We start from the raw sequence: 21209 nt of genomic DNA, 5'->3' as shown, positions 1-21209 counted from the left end.
GTATATTTATTGTGGCACTCTTCACAATAGCAAAGACTTGGAATCAACCCAAATGTCCATCGGTGACAGACTGGATTAAGAAAATGTGGCACATATACACCATGGAATACTATGCAGCCATAAAAAAGGATGAGTTCATGTCCTTTGTAGGGACATAGATGCAGCTCGAAACTATCATTCTCAGCAAACTATCGCAAGAACAGAAAACCAAATACAGCATGTTCTCACTCATAGGTGGGAAGTGAACAATGAGATCACCTGGACACAGGAAGGGGATCATCACACATCGGGTCCTATTGTGGGGAGCGGGTAGGGGGGAGGGATAGCATTAGGAGATATACCTAATGTAAATGACGAGTTAACGGGTGCAGCACACCAACATGGCACATGTATACATATGTAACAAACCTGCGTGTTGTGCACATGTACCCTAGAACATAAAGTATAATAATAATAAAAAAATGCCCTTGGCTTCTTCCTGGCTTGCACCAAGTCTAATTTAAAAACAGCACAAACATGAACAGACTTTCTTATATAATGCTCTGAAATGCCTCACACCACCATGAAGAAGTTGTTATAAATGGTACACACAGCTATAAAATACTCCACATATGCCTGCTTGGGACACATAGCTAAGAATATGACTCGCTTCAGGGTACAATGGAGGGAGGCAGTTTAGTATTGTTAAACATCTGAATGGAATTTCAAATAGATCTGAGTTCAAGTCCTGGGCAAGTTGCTTAAATGCTTTGGACTTCAGTTTTCTTTTTACAAAATGGGCTCATGGATCCTACCTACCCAATAGTTGCTGGAGATGCTGATAGGCTTAAGTGATGAGATGCATGAAAAGTACTTGGCACATAGTAAATGCTCAATAAATAAAGAATGTTCTGTATGAAAAAAAAATAAAGGAAACCATATTTTTTTATGTATAACTGTACAAATGATATGTTTAATAATAAAAATATTACACATAAATCCAGTTGAAATTCAATAAAAAATATGGTTATTATTTAATGACTATTAGGTAACTTTGCAGTCCCAGAGGTCATCTCCAATTCCCCAAAGCTGCTGTTCAAAACCTTTTCACCTTCCTCAGTTGCCCTCATCTCTCTTGGCCCATAACCTTGTGCTTTCCTGAAAAGGCTAGTGTAATAAAAAATAAACTTTTTAGACACTCTCTTCCATTCTAAAGGTTTCTTTTTATCTTCAAACTTCTTCTTACCCTTCCCTTCTTTATCAGAAGCTAAAGTATACTTACTTATCTTCAATGTTCACATCTATGATCTAACTCCCCCTACCACCTTCATCAATTGCCACCACTTCAGTTTTCTCCTCACTCATTCCCTCTCCACTAAGCCCAATTCCTAAGTACATAAATATGTTCATGTCTCTAGGATATAAAATGCTCCTTTCTTAACCATTCTATTTTCAAGTCATTAACCCATTTCTCATATCTTAATCAAAGTTTCTAGAATGAGTACTTACATTCTTCCTACCTCTCTTTCTTACCTTCTTCCTATTGGTTCTCACAGATATTCCCCAAGGCTGAGTTCCCAGTCAACTTCTCTCCACCTTGGCCACATCATCAACTCTTAACTCCTGGAACATCTGGTTCTCTTTGAATGGCTCCCAAACCTACATCTCTAGTCACAACTTAAACTCTAGACTTGAATTTCTAATGGCCTTCTAGCCATGTGAATTTCCTTTATTAGTATTTCATTTAACATTTAAATTTAACATTTTTAGAATCAAACTGTGCATCTTTCCTTACCTTACCTGCTAATTTCAAAAAATTCTGAAGATCATAATATTTTCAGGATAAAAGATCTTGACAATAAGACTCATGTATGAGTTGGAAGACTGAGCTAAAAGAGCTTTAAAATTGTTTCCAACCTTTCTTCTATGAAAAATGAGAATGCATGATTGAATAATAAGAAGATAAAACCACTAACTATGAATGAGGAAAAGATTAAAAAGAAAAAGCAAAGACTAGAAAGGAAGAAAGAAAATTAAGAGAAAGAGGTCCTAGATGAATCTGAATACTTCAAAATTATCACTTAATAGACAAATATAATTCAGAAAGTCTCTTATACATACTTTGATGTAATGATCCTTGGAGCCAGTGATGATTAGATCTTGTCCATTGGAAATCTGATCCACAGTAAGGCACATAACAGGGCCTAGGTGTCCTGTTAACTTTCCTGTAGACTGAAACCTTTAAAAATAAAGAATAATGGTTTTATTTAAAAATATTTCTTATGGGACTAAGCCTCAACATAGGCAACCTACGTTCTTTCATAAAAAGTTCACTTCTTTTTTCTTTTTATATGTTTAGAGATGGGGTATTGGGCCGGGTGCGGTGGCTTATGCCTGTAATCCCAGCACTTTGGGAGGCCAAGGCGGGCAGACCACCTGAGGCCAGGAGTTTGAGACCAGCCTGGCCAACATGGTGAAACCCTGTCTCTACTAAAAATACAAAAATTAGCTGATGTGGTGGCGGGTGCCTGTAATCCCAACTACTCAGAAGACTGAGGCAGGAGAATCGCTTGAACCTGGGAGGGGGAGGTTGCAGTGACCCAAGATCGCGCCACTGCACTCCAGCCTGGGCGACAGAGCGAGAATCCATCTCAAGAAAAAAAAAAAAAAAAGAGATGGGGTTCTGTTATGTTGCCAGGCTGAAGTGCAGTGGCTATTCACAGGCATGATCATGGTGCACTGCAGTCTCAATCTCCTCGCCTCAAGCAATCCTCCTCCCACCTCAGCTTCCCCAGTAGCTGGGACTTACAGGTGTGCATCACCAGCTTTTTTTTTTTCTTTCTTTCTTTCTTTTTTTTGTTTGTTGTACTTTCAGTTCTAGGGTACACGTGCACAACCTGCACGTTTGTTACATATGTATACATGTGTCATGTTGGTGTGCTACATCCATTAACTTGACATTTACATTAGGTGTATCTCCTAATGCTATCCCTCCCCCCACCCCCTACCCCACAACAGGCCCTGGTGTGTGATGTTCCCCTTCCTGTGTCCAAGTGTTCTCATTGTTCAATTCTCACTTATGAGTGAGAACATGTGGTGTTTGGTTTTCTGTCCTTGCAATAGTTTGTTGAGAATGATGGTTTCCAGCTTCATCCATGTCCTTACAAAGGACATGAATCCATCCTTTTTTATGGTTGCATGGTATTCCATAGTGTATATGTGCCACATTTTCTTAATCCAGTCTGTCACTGATGGACATTTGGGTTGATTCCAAGTCTTTGCTATTGTGAATGGTGCCGCAATAGACATACAGCATCACCAGCTTTTTTCATTTTAGCTCCACATCTACGAAACTCTGTTCAAATTAGTCAAAACTAATATAATCTATGATGCAAATGAGAGAGTCATAAATCAGTTATTCTAAAGCTGACTAACATCATTTAGGCAAGCAAAAAGGCAGCAGAAGTCTAAAAAATGATTAGTTTTAACTCCAACCTAAATCCACCTAAACATTAATTTGCTAAATGTCTGAATAGGACCGATTAGGTCCAATTTGAATTTCAAATAAAATGATGATATCACTGATGTAATTACAAAATCAGTAACAATACTGAGAAAGTAAAATTATTTTATTACACACACATTTTCACAAATACACGTAAGTGCAAGTACATCATATATGCACATATATACATACGTATATCTATGTACACACATATATGTGTGGATGTGTACATCAGAAAATAAGTGGTCAAAATAATTTCATCAATTATTATAAAGATATGAAAATGACCAGCTATGTGGCTGGTAGAAAACTGGGTAACGTCAGTTGTCAGAGGGTAAGAATGAACCTTTGTTTCATAGTCCTACCTCAAATCAAGCTGCTGGAATAAAGACATATATCTAGCTTTTAAGATATTACAGTTTCTTAAAAAATATTCTTTTAGTTCCTTTGTTAAGATCTACATTTAATTAGTAATATCTTACTGAAATCAACCAGCAAATTAAACAGTGCAAAGATTTTGAAAAGCTGGTATCTTTTCTGCCTTGTGTCATGATTTTGACTATTTCTTCTATGGTGCTCTTACTATCAGTCAAATTCAGTATCTTCAAGAATAAGCCAAGTCCTCACCTCATTTCTCATTTTCTTAAAAAAGTACTGTTTTCAATTTTCTACATTTTATTTATAATATAGTATTTAGGACCATGGTTTTTCTCTTATCTATTTATCTACAAATTATGTTTATTATACTTTGTCAGTCATACTGTAACATGCCTTAAATGTTATAAATTATAACACTAGTTTTTCTCAAAGTTTTTCAAAAAAAATCCATTTGATTTACCATTGGCAAATCCCTTCTGGATGAGAGGCACCCCATGTTACCTGAATCGAAAATGTTACTAAGAATCCTGTAATAGCCTGTTTAATGGCCTTTATCCTCCATTATAAGATGAGCTCTAAGAAGGTAGATCAAGGCTGGGCACAGTGGCTCCTGCCTGTAATCCCAGCACCTTGGGAGGCTTAGGTGTCAGAAACATTTGAGCCCAGGAGTTCACAACCAGCCATATTTGTCTTGCTCTATCTTTACTGTCAGTAATCACCACACTGTTGGTGCAATGCCTGACATATTTGGGTTGAATAAATATTTGTTAACTAATAAGTCAATGTTAACTAATAAGTCAATGTAAAATTTTGCTGCCAAAATTTTAAGAACTAGAAAACAAGCTAACATAAACACTCAACTAAAGGAAAAAAACTCACACTTCATAGGAAATAAAAATCGAATGAAAGATGTAATGCCTTAAATTTTAATTTATCATTTTTTTCTTTTTAACTATTTTATCTTCTTAATACTTCATAGTTTACATATATTTTATTTTATATTCACAAAAATTCTGTGAGGACTTTATGCTCAAGTTGTTAATTTAATTTTATCAATGAAAACATTTAAGATATAAGATATTTAAGTGATGTTGCAAAAATAACTCTATCAAGAGTACTGGTAAAACTAGGATGAGAATCTTGGCTTCCTTCTAGTATACAACATGACTTGTAGGCAAATATTAAGAAATTGTAATGTTTTAATTTTATTTTTCCCCTATATACTTATTTTCCAAGCAATGGAGATTAAAAAAAGAGAAAACTGTCAGTTTGTTAATAAGGACACAAGAGACATTTAGAGGTATATGCTGAATAAAAAAGCCTATGATTTTACATTAACTTCTGGGGTCATAAAAATTGGACTTCACATGCACTAATGTTATTAATATCTGAAGTTGTATTTGCCATAGGCAAGAGGTATGTTTTCTTAAAAATATCTACCTTTTAAGATCCCACATCCTGACAGCATTTCCGGAAGCAGCATACAGGAAGGTGCCAGTTGGGTTTAGGGCAATTTGATTGATCTGGTTCTCTCCAGAAGGAATAGCTACTGTTCGACTGGTACTTGCAGAACAAGCATCTCCAAGAGTAACTTGACCTGAAGACCTTAAGAGATACAAACAAAGCAAAAAAGTCACATTCCTGGACTTGGGTTTGGCTTAGAATTCCTTGAATTCCTGGGAAACTGGCTGTAGACAACAACAAGAACAGTGTCCTTTTGTCACTGTACGCATAGTACCTAGCACAGCACCTAACACAGAGTTGGCACATATAAATAAATATTTGGTAAGTGAAGAGATGAATGAATAAAATAAGATTACATGGTTTAAAATTCTTACTTGGTATACTAGTAATTCCAGGCCCTGAGTGAGGAAGGACTAAAACATCTTTCAGAAAAGATGAGATTTTTTTTTTTTATGTTAAACATAAAAAAAATCAACAAATGGCTGGGTGTAGTGGCTCACGCCTGTAATTCAAGCACTTGGAGGCCAACGCAGGTGGATCACCCGAGGTCAGGAGTTTGAGACCAGCCTGGCCAACATGGTGAAACCCCATCTATAATAAAAATATAAAAAATTAGCTGGGGATGGTGGTGCATGCATGTAGTCCCAGCTACTCGGGAGGCTGAACCTGGGAGGTGGGGGTGGCAGTGAGCCAAGAATGCACCACTGCACTCCACCTTGGATGACAGAGCAAGACTCCATCCCCAAAAAAAAAAAAAAAAAAAAAAAAAAAAAAAAAAAAAATCAACAAATAATACGTTGCCACAAAACTAATTTATTTTCCTACAGCTTCCAGCAGCACCACCCCCTCCACCCGAGGGCCAGGCTTACCAATACTCTTTTGTGTATAAGAATTGCCTTTCTGGATTAAAGATAATGGAGACCTTTTGAATTATTTGCAGTTTTCATTTACTTTAACCGAATCATAGATGGAGTATCTAAAGCCTTAAATATAGCATATGCCTGTTTCTTCAGATAAATTCTAGGTGAAATTTTTTTTAAATTTTGAAACATTTCTTTAGCTAACTTCTAAAATATTAAGCCATCATCAATCTTTTCAAATTTGACTTTAGTGATTCAACTGAATTGGTAAATTTCTACCATAAGACATGTTATATCTTAATATATGATATAATAGTAATGTTTTTCTACAAGATTTTCAAGACTTGTATTCAGTACAAAGAATAATGTTCTCAAATTACAAAACAGCACTTAAAAATAGTCTCTACTATCTCTACAAATAAATAAAAATTAACCTTTCTTATGCTCTCTTCTCTCATTTAAATGATTACCGAGTTTACATCAATTTTGATTATTAAAATAATTCATCAATATTACAGCAAAAAGAATCACTTGTTCTACACTTCTAAAGACAAATATGATAATGAGCACAGAAAAAAACAAATTCATCCTCCAATTATCCAACATCACCTAGAGTTATGAAATTTGCACTCACACCAAAGCAGTCTCAGTCCTTAAAAAACACTCTCAGCTTTTCAATCTCTGTTAATTAAAGGTTATAAGTACTTCTTCACTGCCTACCATGGTGATTTCAGCCATTTCCCAAGGAATGGTAGTTATTTGAAGCAAGTAATATAAAACATTGAACTCTATCAAATAAGAAATAGCATTAAAATGTAATACCTTATACTTGGGAGGGAGAAAACATGAAATGTATACTTAGTCACTGATCAAATATGGCTTATCCCTTTCTGTTTAATACCAGGCTCTTATACTTCATTTGTCAAATTCTTCCCCCTCTTATTTTATCTGTGCTTTTCATTGTGAACACTTTTAATATCCTCTAGGAAGTGAACAGGTATACAAAAGTTAAAATGCATTTATAGTCCTCTCTTTTCTTATATTTTGTAAGAAAAAAAGAAAAGATATTCCTCCTTTATGCTATTTGTCTTCAAGTTACTTACGTCAGTGTCCGAATGCACTTTGCTGAATCTCTGATATCCCACACCTTAATATAAGATGTTGATACAGTGAAGACCAAACTGGTATAATTACAATATTTTACAGACACGACATTGTTGGGATGACCCCCTAGTGACATTATTTCCTGCCCAGTCACCAGATTCCATACTTTACAAGTACGATCTAAAACAAACAAATAATAATAATAATAAAAAACACTGTTAATATGAACTACTTTAGGTTCTATTAATAATAAAAATTATTTAAACAATTTCTCTTCTATGGGAAGGAAACGAAAATAGTAATTAACATACAACAAGGATCCTAACGTCATCCTTGACCCTCTGCAACAAGCTCAAAGACAAGGTATGTATAAAGGATCAGATAAAAGTCTGGGATGTCTGTTGTATGTATCATGTGGTATTGAAAAAATATTTATGAAAAATTTTGAAACGGTCATAACAAAAGAGTCTTGCTTCAAATTGCCCCTGAATTTAGAGTGGCAGTCTCAGGTCAGCCTCTTCAAAACATTCTTCTCTGATCATATTCCCACCTCCTCACAACATACTCTCTACACTAGTAAATATACACACATTTTCCCCCCCAAGGGTCAATGACTATATAAATTTTATTTTTGACCCAAAAACATAATCACAAAACTATTCTTGTTCTTTTTCTGAAGTGTTGAACATCTAGTTATACTGGAGAGATACATTTAATTTGAATCATTAGAAAAATACAGTATTTTCAAAGAACATTTTTCTTTTAATTAGGGAATTTCTTTTACCTTAAATTCATAAGTTCTAGCTGGGATCTTATACTTCCCTCATAGACAATGAGAAATAAATATTCGCTGATTAAAGTGAATCTTGGACTATCCCTAAGTGCTAAAAACTTTTATGAGCTCCCTGAATTCCTGTATATGCTTGCTTTTCACCTTTCTAGCCTCAATGACCAGTACTTCTCTTTTACATATTCCATTTTTCAACCCAAGTAGAATTAGTTTCCAAACATGCTCCACTTTGATCTTCATGTCTCTGCTTATGTTATTCTGTAATCTTGATTATTCATTCCTGTCAATATCCAAACCATCCTATAAGGTACATCCTAAATGACTCCTTGTCAGAGCCTTCCTTGTTTCTCACAGCTGTGCATAATTCCTTCCCTTTCCAGAACCCCAAAACTCTTAGTCTAGAATTCTTCAAAGCATTTATAGCTGGTTTCCAGTTACTTGCAATTGTACCAAAGGGGTTAAGAGCGCAGGATTGGAGAAGGGTATACCTAGGTTTCTAATCCTACTTCTTCCACTTACTAGATAAATTTACCTGAGAAAAGTATTTATTCACTTGAAGCCTGAGTTTCTTTGTCTACAAAATGAGGATGCAATATGTATCTCATTGAGATTATTGTGAGAATTAAGTGAGATATATTAGTATTAGCATACTGCCTAGCATAGCCCCTGATATGTAGTAAGTGTTGCAGAAATAGTGGTTGCTACGCATCTTATTCTCTTTCCCATATTGTACATTTAAATAGCCTTTTATAGATTTTTATATAATCTGCATTTCAAAATTCAGGACCCTACATGCAGTAAATGCCCAAATACCGCAGAGAGATGTATTCTGTCACCAGTGTATTTACAAAACTTCAACAGAGGTTTTACTTGCTGCTCAACTATGCAATAATTTTATATGTTTTACATTCAGGAGTTGAACCAGATTATCTGATTCTTTCTGGTCTTAAATAGACAGCTTTCTAGAGCATGTTAAAAATGTAATTTTTTTTTAAAGCTATTAAATATCTACATTAGATAACTACTGGCACCTTTCGATCCAGTGAAGAGGAGATCATCAGTAGAATCCACACAGAGCACAGCTTTTGTATGTCCTTCAGCTATGTGAATACACTGAAGTGGAAAAGCTCTGATTCCTTTTGAAGCTGGAAATGGGTTGATTATGCCCCTAAGGTGGGGAAAAAACAAACAAACCAAGACTCACTTAAATATCATGAGACTATATCATGAGACTAGTTTTGTTTTTTTTCCCCTAACTTTAAGAAGTCTTTATAAGTAAGTAGTAATAAAATCCAGACTGCTGTCTTTTAAGCAAAAGGACAAAGTGTGAAATAGTAATAGTGATGGAGTATATCAACTAATCAGGCATCTGCTAACAGCTACATTCTGCAAAGAGCAAAGACTATAGTACATCTAGATTTTCTTATTAACAATTTCATCTCTCCAAGGTTTAATGAAACCACATTTGGGAATTATTTGAGTGTACTGAATTCTGACAAATAAGGAAGAAGCAGAAATGTCAAATAACAGGAAAACATAATTCTATGTCAAGCTGGGGTGTAAAGGAACATGCTAAAGAAAGTGTAAATTACATGCCACCTAAAATACTGAGAAAGCAGATTTCAGACAAAAATTGAAGATAGGAATAATTGAATGAACAGAAATTCTAAAGGGACAATGGGTCAAAAATATCAAAAACTTAAAGAAAAAACTGACAATCTCAAAGAAAATTTTAAAAGAATGAGAACTTAACAGTGAATGGATAAAGAAAATGTGGTACATACACACAATGGAGTACTATTCAACCATAAAAAAAGAATGAGATCATATCATTTGCAACAACATAGATAGAACTGGAGACCATTATGTTAAGTAAAATAAGCCAGGCACAGAAAGAGGATATCATTGGATATTCTCACTTATTTATAGGATCTAAAAATCAAACAATTGAACTCATGGATATAGAGAGTAGAAGGATGGTTACCAGAAGCTGGGTAGGGTAGTGGGGGTTGGAAGAGGTGGGGATGTTTAATGGGTACAAAAATAATAGAAAGAATAAGTAAGACTTACTATTTGATAGCCCACAGGGTGACGATAGTTGATAATAATTGTACATTTTAAAACTACTGAAAGAGTGTAATTGGATTGTTTGTAACACAAAGGATAATTGCTTGAGGGAATGGCTACCCCATTCTTCACGATATGATTATTGTGCATTGTATGCCTGTACCCAAATGTCTCATGTACCCCATAAATATATATCTACTATGTACCTGCAAAAATTAAAAATAAAAAATTAAAAACAATGACCCTCTTTAGGGAGCTTTCTCATAAATTTGATATTTCTGTAGTTTCTGCTTTATGGCACTGGGCTATGTACTATGGAAATATAAAGATTATCAAAACATTGTCCCTCTCCCAAAGGAGTTTAAGATAGGGTCTGAATTAAAATAATGGTGTTGGGGAGGCTAAAGATGATAATGAATTAAGACATGACAAACAGTCAAACGTACCTTCGCTCAAAGCATTATATGTTTCAAATTATGCTGAATTATGTCCATTATGTAAGACAAATGGCATAATATTAGGACAAATACAGGGATAAAGGAAAACTGTTTTGTTTCCATCTTCTTAATGAAAGAGAAGAATCTTCGAGATGCAAGAGGGCAGAAATGATTAAGAAACGTGAACCCAAGATAAGTTAGAGCTGACAATGGAGATTTATTCAATAAATTCAGGTATTTCTGTTTTTAAATCATTATATCACAGGATTTTGAAAGTATACGCCATTGTGTAGGCAAAATCCTTGTCAGTACTCTAAGAAATCACAAAGATCAAAAAAAGGGACAAAACATGTAGACCTGATCTTCCAAAAAGCAGGAAAAATGTGGAATTCAGAAACTCAACTTCTTGTTGAGTCTCACAGAGGAATACATTAAGCAAATCACTATCCACTTAAAAATAAATGCTCACCAACAAAAGATAACATGGGCTCATCAATCTCATGGGGAAAGTTTTTTGTACGGTTAATAGATACCAATTTAAGGGAATGTCTATTCACAATATATGTTGACTTATGGACAGTGTGAATAAGTATGGAACTGTCAGAGTAAAGTATTTCCACAGGTAGTTGAAGAGTCACACCTAATGAGTCAAGGTCACAGCTGATCTGGAAGATCTTTAGTATCTAGTCAATCTTTCCCTAGCCCTAGGGAGAAGTGGCATGCTTATTAAAGGGATATATTAAGGAGCTGGACATTATATTGCCTGAACAAAATCACTAAAACAAAATTCATTTATTTTATATGCCTACTCACTATCAATGATTTGTTTAATAGAAATAAATATTTCAGGAGAAAGATAGTGATAGACTTACTGCATTCTATGTAGGCCATATATGGAATGAGGTGTAGTTTTAGATGTCCCATTTTAAGAAGAACATTGAAAAAGTGGAGCCTTTATAAAACAGTAGAAGCAGAATGAAGGATCTGTAGACTATATTACATAAGGAACAGATGATGAAACTATTGAGCTGATAAAATGACATTTACTGGAGAGAGGATACAATAGCATAATTTAAAAGCGCTGAATATTTTAAGAGCTGTCATATATAAACAAAAAGATACGTAAAATTAATTCTGGTAAGGGAAAAAAGGGCTGATGAAGACTAACGAATGGAAATTTAAAGGAGGTAAATTTAGAGTTGGGGAGAAAAAACATTTGTTTTTAGGGTCTGGTTATAATGATCACAAAAGTGATAGGAGTGTCTTATCCCTATAAACGACACAAGGAATTATTATCTTTGGATATATAATTATGAAATCTGATGCCATGATTTGCATACATGTGTCAATTTGAGATTACTGAAACTGATGCTCAGTAATTTATAATCTAACAATTTAACCAGACTAAAACTGAAACTGGAGCAAGACCCATTCAAAAGTCTGAATCTGCCATTTTGAAATTTTGATGCCTTAAGGTTCACAGATACGAACTGAAGCCATCAAATTTAAAAATATGGCTTCAAATATTGAAAAGGTATGATTTTAAAGAATAGTAGGTTGCTACTGTTAATTCTCAAACAGAAAATATATATGTATGTATAGGTCAAAAAGCTGGTTGTAAGAAAACAATTCATGTTAACAGCCTAAGAGCTATTTTCAATGTGCATTTAATGACAAATCTTAAGAAAAAACTAAACTGTACCCTCAGATATGTAATACTGTGTCTCCAAAGGTTTATTTCCTTCAGATTACAAGCTTTATCCTAATAATCTATTAAATGTTTCCCTTATGTTACATTAATATTAAATGTAACATCCAACACAATTCTGTCATATCAAAGGTTATACTATCATAAAATACTCAGTAAATATTTGCCCCAGTGACTTATGTATTGCACAGTTATTTCCTGGAGATCAGGATGTCTTTTTTTGATTCTTATGTATTTTTATGTCATTGGCTATTCAGTCTTTTGAGAAAAAAGAATCTCAATATTAAACATAGTGTTTTATTAATTAGATACTTTAAAATGTTCTTAAATATTCAGAATATTAGGATTAATATTTTATATAAACTACCAAAGATAACAGAAACTTATAGATATTAGAAACATACAGCCATGGTATTTATTTCTCTATTCAAATTAATCTATTCACATTTTGAAATATAAAATCAACTTTAAAAGAGTTTAAGGTTAAATATGGCAAATTTGTACAACAGACTTGATCTGAAGGAGAAAAAAATAAACAAACACTTATTTTTGTCCCATGCAAACCTGTAAGGTCTTTTGATACTGGAAATGAAATTAATTTCCTCTCCCTTCCCCTGCCTACCTTCTGGACGATCTGCTGATGATCAGCAAAATGGCCGTAAAACAAGGAAAACAAGTGCAAAGAGGGAGGACATAAAATGATAATGGTGAAAGGGAATGAGACAGAGAGAAAGGGAAAGAGAAGTTAAGGACCCCCAGAAAAATCCATAACATGAGAAAAAAAATACCAGTTATTTTTAAAGCTGCACCTATTCTTAAAAATATTCATTTTTAAAAATGCTTCCTTAGTGTTTATTTCTTATTCTTTTTAATTTTTGGTACAACAGTATCCTTTTTTTCTCTAGCATACTTTTATTTTTAATCATATAATCTTTTTACTTAAAATTGCTAAACCCACAAGAAAAAATACCTTATCTACCTCACACACTTTGAGGCATTAGAAGTGCTTAATCATTGAGAATAAGAAACCTTCTTGACATCAATATTCACAAAACTTGATTTCTTTTAAAGAAAAGATTTAGATTACAGACAGAAAACAGGTATCACAATTTTTAAACTATTATACAAAAAAAAAAACCACTACTTTATCTAAAAGGTATGATCACAAAATGTATTAAAATTATCATGTTTAGAAATATTAGTGCATTTATATGATTTACAAGTGATGCATGCAACAAAAAAGAGACTTGCTTAGAATTTCTAGGAAGGCATTTTAGAACATCAATGAAATTCCAGAATGTAGGAAAGGCAGGAAAGAAAGTACCTGTGGACCTCCGACAGAGAGGAGTCACTTTCATCAGACCTATAGTGAAAGAGTTAGAATTATGAGAGAAAGAATACAGATGTCAACAGGTAAGGACACTGACTTTGGACACAAAATCAACAGCATGAATAACAGATATATAGCAAACATTTCCTTCATAGTGCCCTGCTTTTCTATTTGCACTGGATATTAGCATATTTAAGGTATAGCTAAGTCACGTAAAGAGTTTGATATTTATGTCTTCTAGCAAGACTTTGGGGACTAAAATTTTCTAATACTGATATACAAAATCTATCCTCACTTCTAAAATTTAGGCCTTGGAGAAGAAAAATATCAAGTACATGAGATATAGCACTTGAAGGTTTGCTCCATTAATTTGGCTAGTCCCGGAAAAATTTTCCCGTTTCAATAACAGTTCATCAATTTCATTCATCTTGATAATGATTACTTTAGATACAGACGCTAATGTTGAAGTTACACAAATAGATTGTGTTTTTGCATAGAAAGCAAGTCACTCAAAATTTAACAACCTTTGGTTTTAGCTTATTTCAAAAACACTGAGTTCCTATGACTAGGGAGCATCTTAATAATAGCTGGGGTACTTTAGTGGGCTTTTAAAATAGACAAGTCACTCTTGTTAGCCCTACCTTGAGGCCTCCAAGACTGCAGTGAGTCTGGTTATTATGAAAATCTATTTAGACTGTACAACAGGCTTGAGGAGAATGAGGATATGGTGAGTGTTGGCATAGAATGTAACTAGAAACAACGTGCGGGATCTGCATCTTGCTAGTGGGATATGGTAGTCTCAAAAAGCAGCCCCAGAGAAAGTAATGTAAGGAGGTAGGCAAGTTTTTGAAAGTGTAGAGTAGTCAGTTATTCTACATTTTAGTTTATAGAGATGACAACAGAGTCAAATTATTGGTAGCTCATAAAGTATTTCAGTAAAAAATATGGAACTGTGATTAGGTTGTCAGGATTATCAAAAGATTGACAGAAAATGTTTTGACTGTGAAGGCAAGGTAGACACAAATTTAGCAACTCTTAATATACCTAGTGAAACTTGACTTCCCAAAACTATTCCTAATGTTCAACTTTTCTCAATTAATGACAGAAATAACTTACAATGTTAAAGAGTATTTTGTTTAATAACACAGGAAAATATTTACCTACCTATATCAATTTAAAGAACATATCTTCCACTAATTAAACCATATTAAAATCTAATGAAGGATCTATAAATAAAAGAATTATCCATAAATTAAGCATATTTATAATTCTCTAAAAATTATGGCATGATTCTCTAAGTTTATAGAGCCATTTAAAATGATCTAAACATGCCAGACAGATCTTAAATGGCATCCTATAAATTTTAGAGATTATTGATACATACAGGGTGGTAATAGCAGAAAAACAATCATTATCATTCCAAGTCCAAGCAGACAAGTCAGAGTTAATAAATACCTTATGGCAGTATTGTTAGTACAGCATTCTTGCAAGAGAGATTCTGGCTCAATGTGTGGATACTTTGTCATTTCAAATTTGATGACAATTACATTTTCCACATCCCTTCAACTTCTCCACCCTGCTCCCAGTCCTACTCTCTCCATCCGTAAAGGTGATTTTTTTATTCCAAGAACACAATTACTGAAATTTTGTGGTGAACTTGTCTAGAACAATCAGATGACAATAACATGTTGCACATGTAACAATGGTCTTTGTAAACTGTTATATCCCCCAGAAGTAAAGTAATTTGCCTCTTTCCAACTCAGGCTATCTAAATTAGAGGCTTTTGTGGGCTCATAGAAGCTAAAGAATCTCCAAAAATTTAAACATCAAGTGGTCTCAAAGATTTTTCAGTTCTAATTTACTTGTAAAAGAAAAGGCAAGACAAGTGCTGAAGGAATAGCAATACAAATCTACAACAGGGAATAATGTTCAGCAGGAAAATAATTTTCTCTAATTTTGGCTGCATGGCTCCTTTCCCATTGGAAAGATGCATAAAATACGGCAAGAGTTCACAAGTCAGGCTCCATCGCCTACACAGAGATGACTACATGTTTGCTACAGACTGTATTGACAGGTTCAGAATATTATATAAATAATTGGGGCTCTTTTCCATAATGACTTACTTATCCTGCTGAACTGATGTGTTTCCCTGAGAAACAGTAAGACGATTAAAAACATTCAGTTCATTACGGGGCCGGCTTGGTGGGGAAGAAGGAGGTGAAAGACTAGCCTCTGAAGTTCCAGAATCTGAGCTACAAGAAAAAAAGAACATAAAGTAGGTGGCTTTAATTGTTATGATTTGTTAGAAAAGTTATAAGAAACATGCTCTTTAAAAAACTCTTTTTATTAGAGAACTCCTTCTTTCCTTTCTTCCTTTTTGGTAAGGTAAAATGCATTCTGAACAATTTTTAAAATTTCTTTTCACTGGATTTTGTCACATTGGCCACAAGATGGCACTAAAGAGAAGATTATGTCTGCTGAAATCAGAAGTCAGTATAAAATAAAGCAAGCCACATTTAAAATCATACAATTTTAGAATCAAGAGCAAGTTTCTCACTTTACAGACGAGGAAAGAGACCCAGAGAGCTTATGAGAAGTTTGCTTATTCAGTTGATTCATTCATCTATTTTTAAATCACTTATGCGCTCCATCCCCATTTCCCAATTATTCTTGAGAGATTCAATTCAGTACAAACAGGCAAACTACGTCTTTAAGTACAGGAAGCAGGGGTGATAAGAAGGATAATTTCTATGACATTCAAGTCAGTTAAACTCGTGGTCAAAAAAGAGAGTGTGCATCTTGGCACAGGGTAGTGGGTGGTATAGAATTGTCCATTTAGGCATGGAAAATAAATGAACACTTCCCTTTAAATATATTCGCATTTATTTTTTTATAAGAAATTAAAGTAATTTACTTTGCTAATATTTAAATGTAAATTCACATAAATGCTTTCCCTCAAGGACATGTCTGAGATCTACCTGTCACATGCAGAACAGGCAAACTGAGGGAGGGGTGGCAGGGTAACACTGATTCTAATCCAATCAACTTCTGCATGCTGTCATGCTGCAATTTTTAAATGCCCAGTTAAGTGGATCATCAGATTACATTATGTACTGCTAAGTAAACTAACCCTCACAAAACACACAAAAAAACACTGAGGATAATACCAACAATGTAAACATGAGAGAGCAGCAAGAAAATGGCACAACAACACACCCTATGATTTATTAGTTTTTCTGTCAGCCACTGTAAAGAGGTAGGGTCAAGGTCAGTTTTAGCTGACATTGCAATGATGGTCAAAATTAATTATAAATTTTTCTATTAATAGAAGACTATTTGAAATATAGACTTAATAAGCCTTACCTCAAGTATATATTAACTCTTAAAATGATATACACAAATAACTGGAAAATAAGTAACTGGACATGTTCAGGGACAAGTGCTCAAATATTTTTACAAGTATGTATATGACCAAGAATATTAGACCACCGAGTCAAGCCAAAAGCTGACTTGACTGTCTTGATTAGTCAAATAGTCATAACCACAGTGCCAGCCTAAATCTGGAAAATAATTTCATGATTGTCTTTAGCAGTAAGTGCAGCAGGCATTTAATACAGTCCAGCAGGTAAAAAACATTAGTCACTTACTGCTTTTGTTCCTTGGCCTTTGATTTTTCTGCTTTCTCATATGCCTTTCTCCTTGTTACAGGAGAAGGCTCTGGAATTTTTTTTTCTGGTAGAGATGACTGCCTGGAACTAAAGTAAAATAAGATTCTTTAATTACCTAATTCTAAATTTGCACATACAACTTTGGTAGACAGTCAATCTAAAATTTGTAATAGGTTAATAATTGGAACCTGAGAAAGATAATTACTTGAGAACAAAAAATAAAACTAACATAGGAAAATATTACATGAGTTATTTTTAGTTGATGGAAGCTCAACAACCATAATTTTTAAACTGGTGATCTTATTAAATATATAACAACTTATCATCTTTGAATATAAATATCAATGATATGCTGCCAAATAGCTACAACAAATATTTTGGATGTGTTTTAATTTCACTGGTAATTATTTCAGATGAAGAAAAATTATCTTTATAGTTTTGTAAGAACAAAAATATTAGCATATCAGAATTTAAGAAACAATGAGATTTAATGAATTAATATTGAGACACAATCACAAAATAGTTCTATAGGTAATCATACACACACAAAAATACATAATTATTTTACTTAGCTAGTATTTAATTTGTATCTATGTATATTTTAGTAATAAAGTATTCTTGCCTTAAATATTTTAAATGCCAAATGTCTGCTTGTAATTAAAAATTCAAGAAAATAATTTTTGTATATGGTGGTAATGAATTTTAACTGAAAAAAAAAAAAAAAAAAAAATATCTGGGCCAGGAATGGTGGCTCACACCTGTAATCCCAACACTTTGGGAGGCTGAGGTGGATGGGTCACTTGAGGTCATGAGTTCAAGACCAGCTGGACAACATGGTGAAACTCTGTCTCTACTAAAAATACAAAAATTAGCTGAGTGTGGTGGTGGGCGCCTGTAATCCCAGCTACTTGGGAGGCTGAGGCAGGAGAATCGCTTGAAGCCAGGAGGCGAGACTGCAGTGAGCCAAGATCACACCACTGCACTCCAGCCTGGGCGACAGAGCAAGACTCCACCTAAAAAAAAGAAAAAGTCTGGGGGAAAAAAAACCACTGAGGAATTAGACAGCAAGACTTCCAGAATGGGTTTACATGATTCCTATTTAAAAGCAAAAACTAAACATAATTAAATTTTGTGTGCTTGATTTTTCTAATCAGGAAATCACATTTTAGCAATCCTGCATCATTTAAATTACAAGGATCACTTGAGTAAAAGTTATGCAGTAATGGCTTAGAAGAGTTACTGCACTAAGTGAGTGACCAAACTCTCACAATGTATAAAGAATTACAAATATATGAGTATAAGCATGTGAATTTACGAAAACTACAAACTAAGTTATCTAGAGGCAGAGGCCAAAAGATACTTTTTACAACCTGTCATAAATGATACATTTTTAAAATGTAAAAAGACAAATAGAAGAGATTACCTGAATCTGGATTCCAGGCCTTAGATTTAGTCTTGAAGTTCCAAAGTCTCACTCATCTGACAGGTTAAACACCTAACACATGCTAGTTCCTAAAATCTGACCTGAGTTCCATATCACTACCTTAACCAAAAGCATTTCTTCTACTCTTATCACAAAAGCAATGAAGCCATAAACTATACTGGTTAGCAATCTCTAACAGCAGATCCAACAGTTAATTACATAGGCTACCTCAAGCACATGCAAGAAAGTTCTGTCATCATTAAAATTAATTCTGGAACAAAAGGTAGCAGATGGGATTACTGAATGGAAAACAATGGAAATATCCTCATAAAATGAAGAATATTATGAGAAACGGCTATTCAAGTGTGGAAAGTTTGTTATTTCGTATTATTCACTGATCATATAGTGTGTGCCACTTTTGTGGGGGGGGATATTCTTCAGTGCAGAGATGTATTCATTCCATAAATCATCTGCTAGATCACATGTGAGGATTAGTTTGAAAAATGACGTTAACAATCTTTACCAGTGAATGACTAATCTAATATTAATATAACTATCAAAACACACGCATGCACACATGGTACACATATGCACACACACACATAGGCACACACACAGGACCATGTGGGAAAATCTTTCTTTGTCCTCAAGATAATAATTAAAAATAGTCTATGCAAGATTTATTTTGAATAGAAGGTTTTTTGTTCAGATTATCATAAGAAAGAGAATATTTCCTCCTTCAAATCTTTAATAATATCAATACAAATATTTTTTGGGGCGTCACTCATCCCAGATAAACAATATGCTTCAAGGTAAAAAATTAGGAAAGTTCAAAATGTATTAAATTTGTAATTGGTATTTTCTTTTTTCTTTAAAAAGAGTCAGCAAAGATTTACTATCCTGACAGGTCTCTCAAAACTAGGATATAGGTAATTTAGAGAAAATTTAAGAGTCTAAACTTTCTGTTGATACATAATAGTTACATAACAGTTTTATAGGTATAACTTTAATTTAGGTGTTTCTATATAAGCATTGTCTGTAATTCATAACTCAGATGTTATAAAAATTATAACTCTTAAGAATGATCCTAAAACTTGGCAACAAGACAAAGCAATTCAACAAAGGACCTTTCAAATTATTTCAACTCTCCAATAAATTAGGGGAGACAACACCTAACAAATTATTTCAAAAACCAGAGATCAAATTTACATAAATTTTAAATAATAGAAATAAGAAATTAGCAACATGCATACTTTTTTAAAAAAAAAAAGCCAAAAGAAAAGAAGTTAGTGTAGCTGGGCCAAACTTACATGCTGCCTATCTTAGAAGGTAAGCCAGGTGGGGGAGAGAGCTCTTTTTCCCTAGCAGAAGTACAACTTGTCTCTGTATTCATTCCAATCTCTTGCCCTTCTGCAACAGGTGTAAGAGGGCCAGGCAAGGAGGCATCTCCTGTACTAGTATCTGAAGCTAGTTCACTGCTATCTGCATACAGCAATTCCATCTGAGTGGTGGTTCTCCTTCGGGCCTAGTCAAAGAATGGAAGGAAAAGCAATCAGGAGAAAACTCTTGCATAGAAGATGATTAGGGAACAGAGATTTATATGAGTTTGAAATAGGTAAAAACATTTAGCGTGTCTTTTCCTAGAAGGTGTGCCAAACATAGCATGTGAGATAGTGACAAGCCAGAGCTATAGCTGGACAAAACCTTTAGAGGCCAAAATGATAGCCAACATTTGTATTGTACTTACATGCCAGGCACTGTTCCACACACATTATTATATTAGCAGGAGTAATATCATTATCTCAATTCCCAATCGAGGAAACTGAGGCGCAAAAAAGCTAAGTAATTTGCCCAAGGTCATACAGCTAGTAAGTGACAAAGCCAGATGCAAAGCCAGGCTGTCTGCCTCCAACATTACTGTGCTCTCCTGCCACTTGCGGCCAGCTCCCTCAAAATATAATTTAACAAAAAAAATAAAGGAAGAAAGACATTAAACCAAAAGATAATTGCAGGGAAGCTCAACTAAATCCTGTTTTTTCCCATGCTTAATTTCTTTTTCTAATACAAGTTTTTTCAGTTATTGTAAGCCTCTTCCCATGATACCTTAAACAGATGTTTAATCTGCCCACTGGACAACACCAGCCAGTATCAGCTTTGGGCCGCCTGCTGAGGCAAGTAAAGGTTATTTTCCTAGAATCTAAACTCACTATAAGCATTCCTTTCCTTACTCTTGAAAACCAAGTGACTATCCGGTTATTGCTCAGTTAGTTGTTGATGTCACTGAGCAGATAGATAATCAAGTGGTTTACCAGATTATAAGCCTCTAGAAAGCAGCAAACCTGTTTTTTCAGCTGTATAGCCCCAGCTCTTAACACAGTGCTGGTACGCACAAATTTAAAATATATAATCAACTTCATTTTTCAATAAATGAAAAAGAAATGATATGAGATGCTTTTCAGGCATCTTAGCAGTTCAAACGGAGTACCAGGTAGCACT

The 21209-nt window shown here is 34.2% G+C and overlaps 1 protein-coding gene across 6 annotated transcripts in view; it reads right to left on the bottom strand.

Moving 5' to 3' along the window:
* The window catches only part of KIF21A (kinesin family member 21A), a 163591-nt gene that overhangs the window by 14948 nt on the left and 127434 nt on the right, over positions 1–21209 (bottom strand). The window contains exons 25-33 of one of the 6 annotated variants that reach the window (XM_030939744.1): positions 20024–20238; positions 17270–17377; positions 15746–15874; positions 13617–13655; positions 12915–12926; positions 9112–9248; positions 7290–7470; positions 5303–5467; positions 2101–2218 (exon numbers count right to left, since the gene is read on the bottom strand). In XM_030939744.1, the coding sequence (XP_030795604.1) occupies positions 2101–2218; positions 5303–5467; positions 7290–7470; positions 9112–9248; positions 12915–12926; positions 13617–13655; positions 15746–15874; positions 17270–17377; positions 20024–20238 (1104 nt within the window). The remainder of the gene's footprint in view (positions 1–2100; positions 2219–5302; positions 5468–7289; positions 7471–9111; positions 9249–12914; positions 12927–13616; positions 13656–15745; positions 15875–17269; positions 17378–20023; positions 20239–21209) is intronic. The other 5 variants (XM_030939746.1, XM_030939748.1, XM_030939747.1 and 2 more) reach the window with 5 other exon arrangements.

This window comes from Rhinopithecus roxellana, chromosome 10 (genome assembly GCF_007565055.1).
Source record: "Rhinopithecus roxellana isolate Shanxi Qingling chromosome 10, ASM756505v1, whole genome shotgun sequence".
In the NCBI taxonomy this organism is placed as follows: domain Eukaryota; kingdom Metazoa; phylum Chordata; class Mammalia; order Primates; family Cercopithecidae; genus Rhinopithecus; species Rhinopithecus roxellana.
This window is presented reverse-complemented; position numbering and strand designations above follow the sequence as displayed.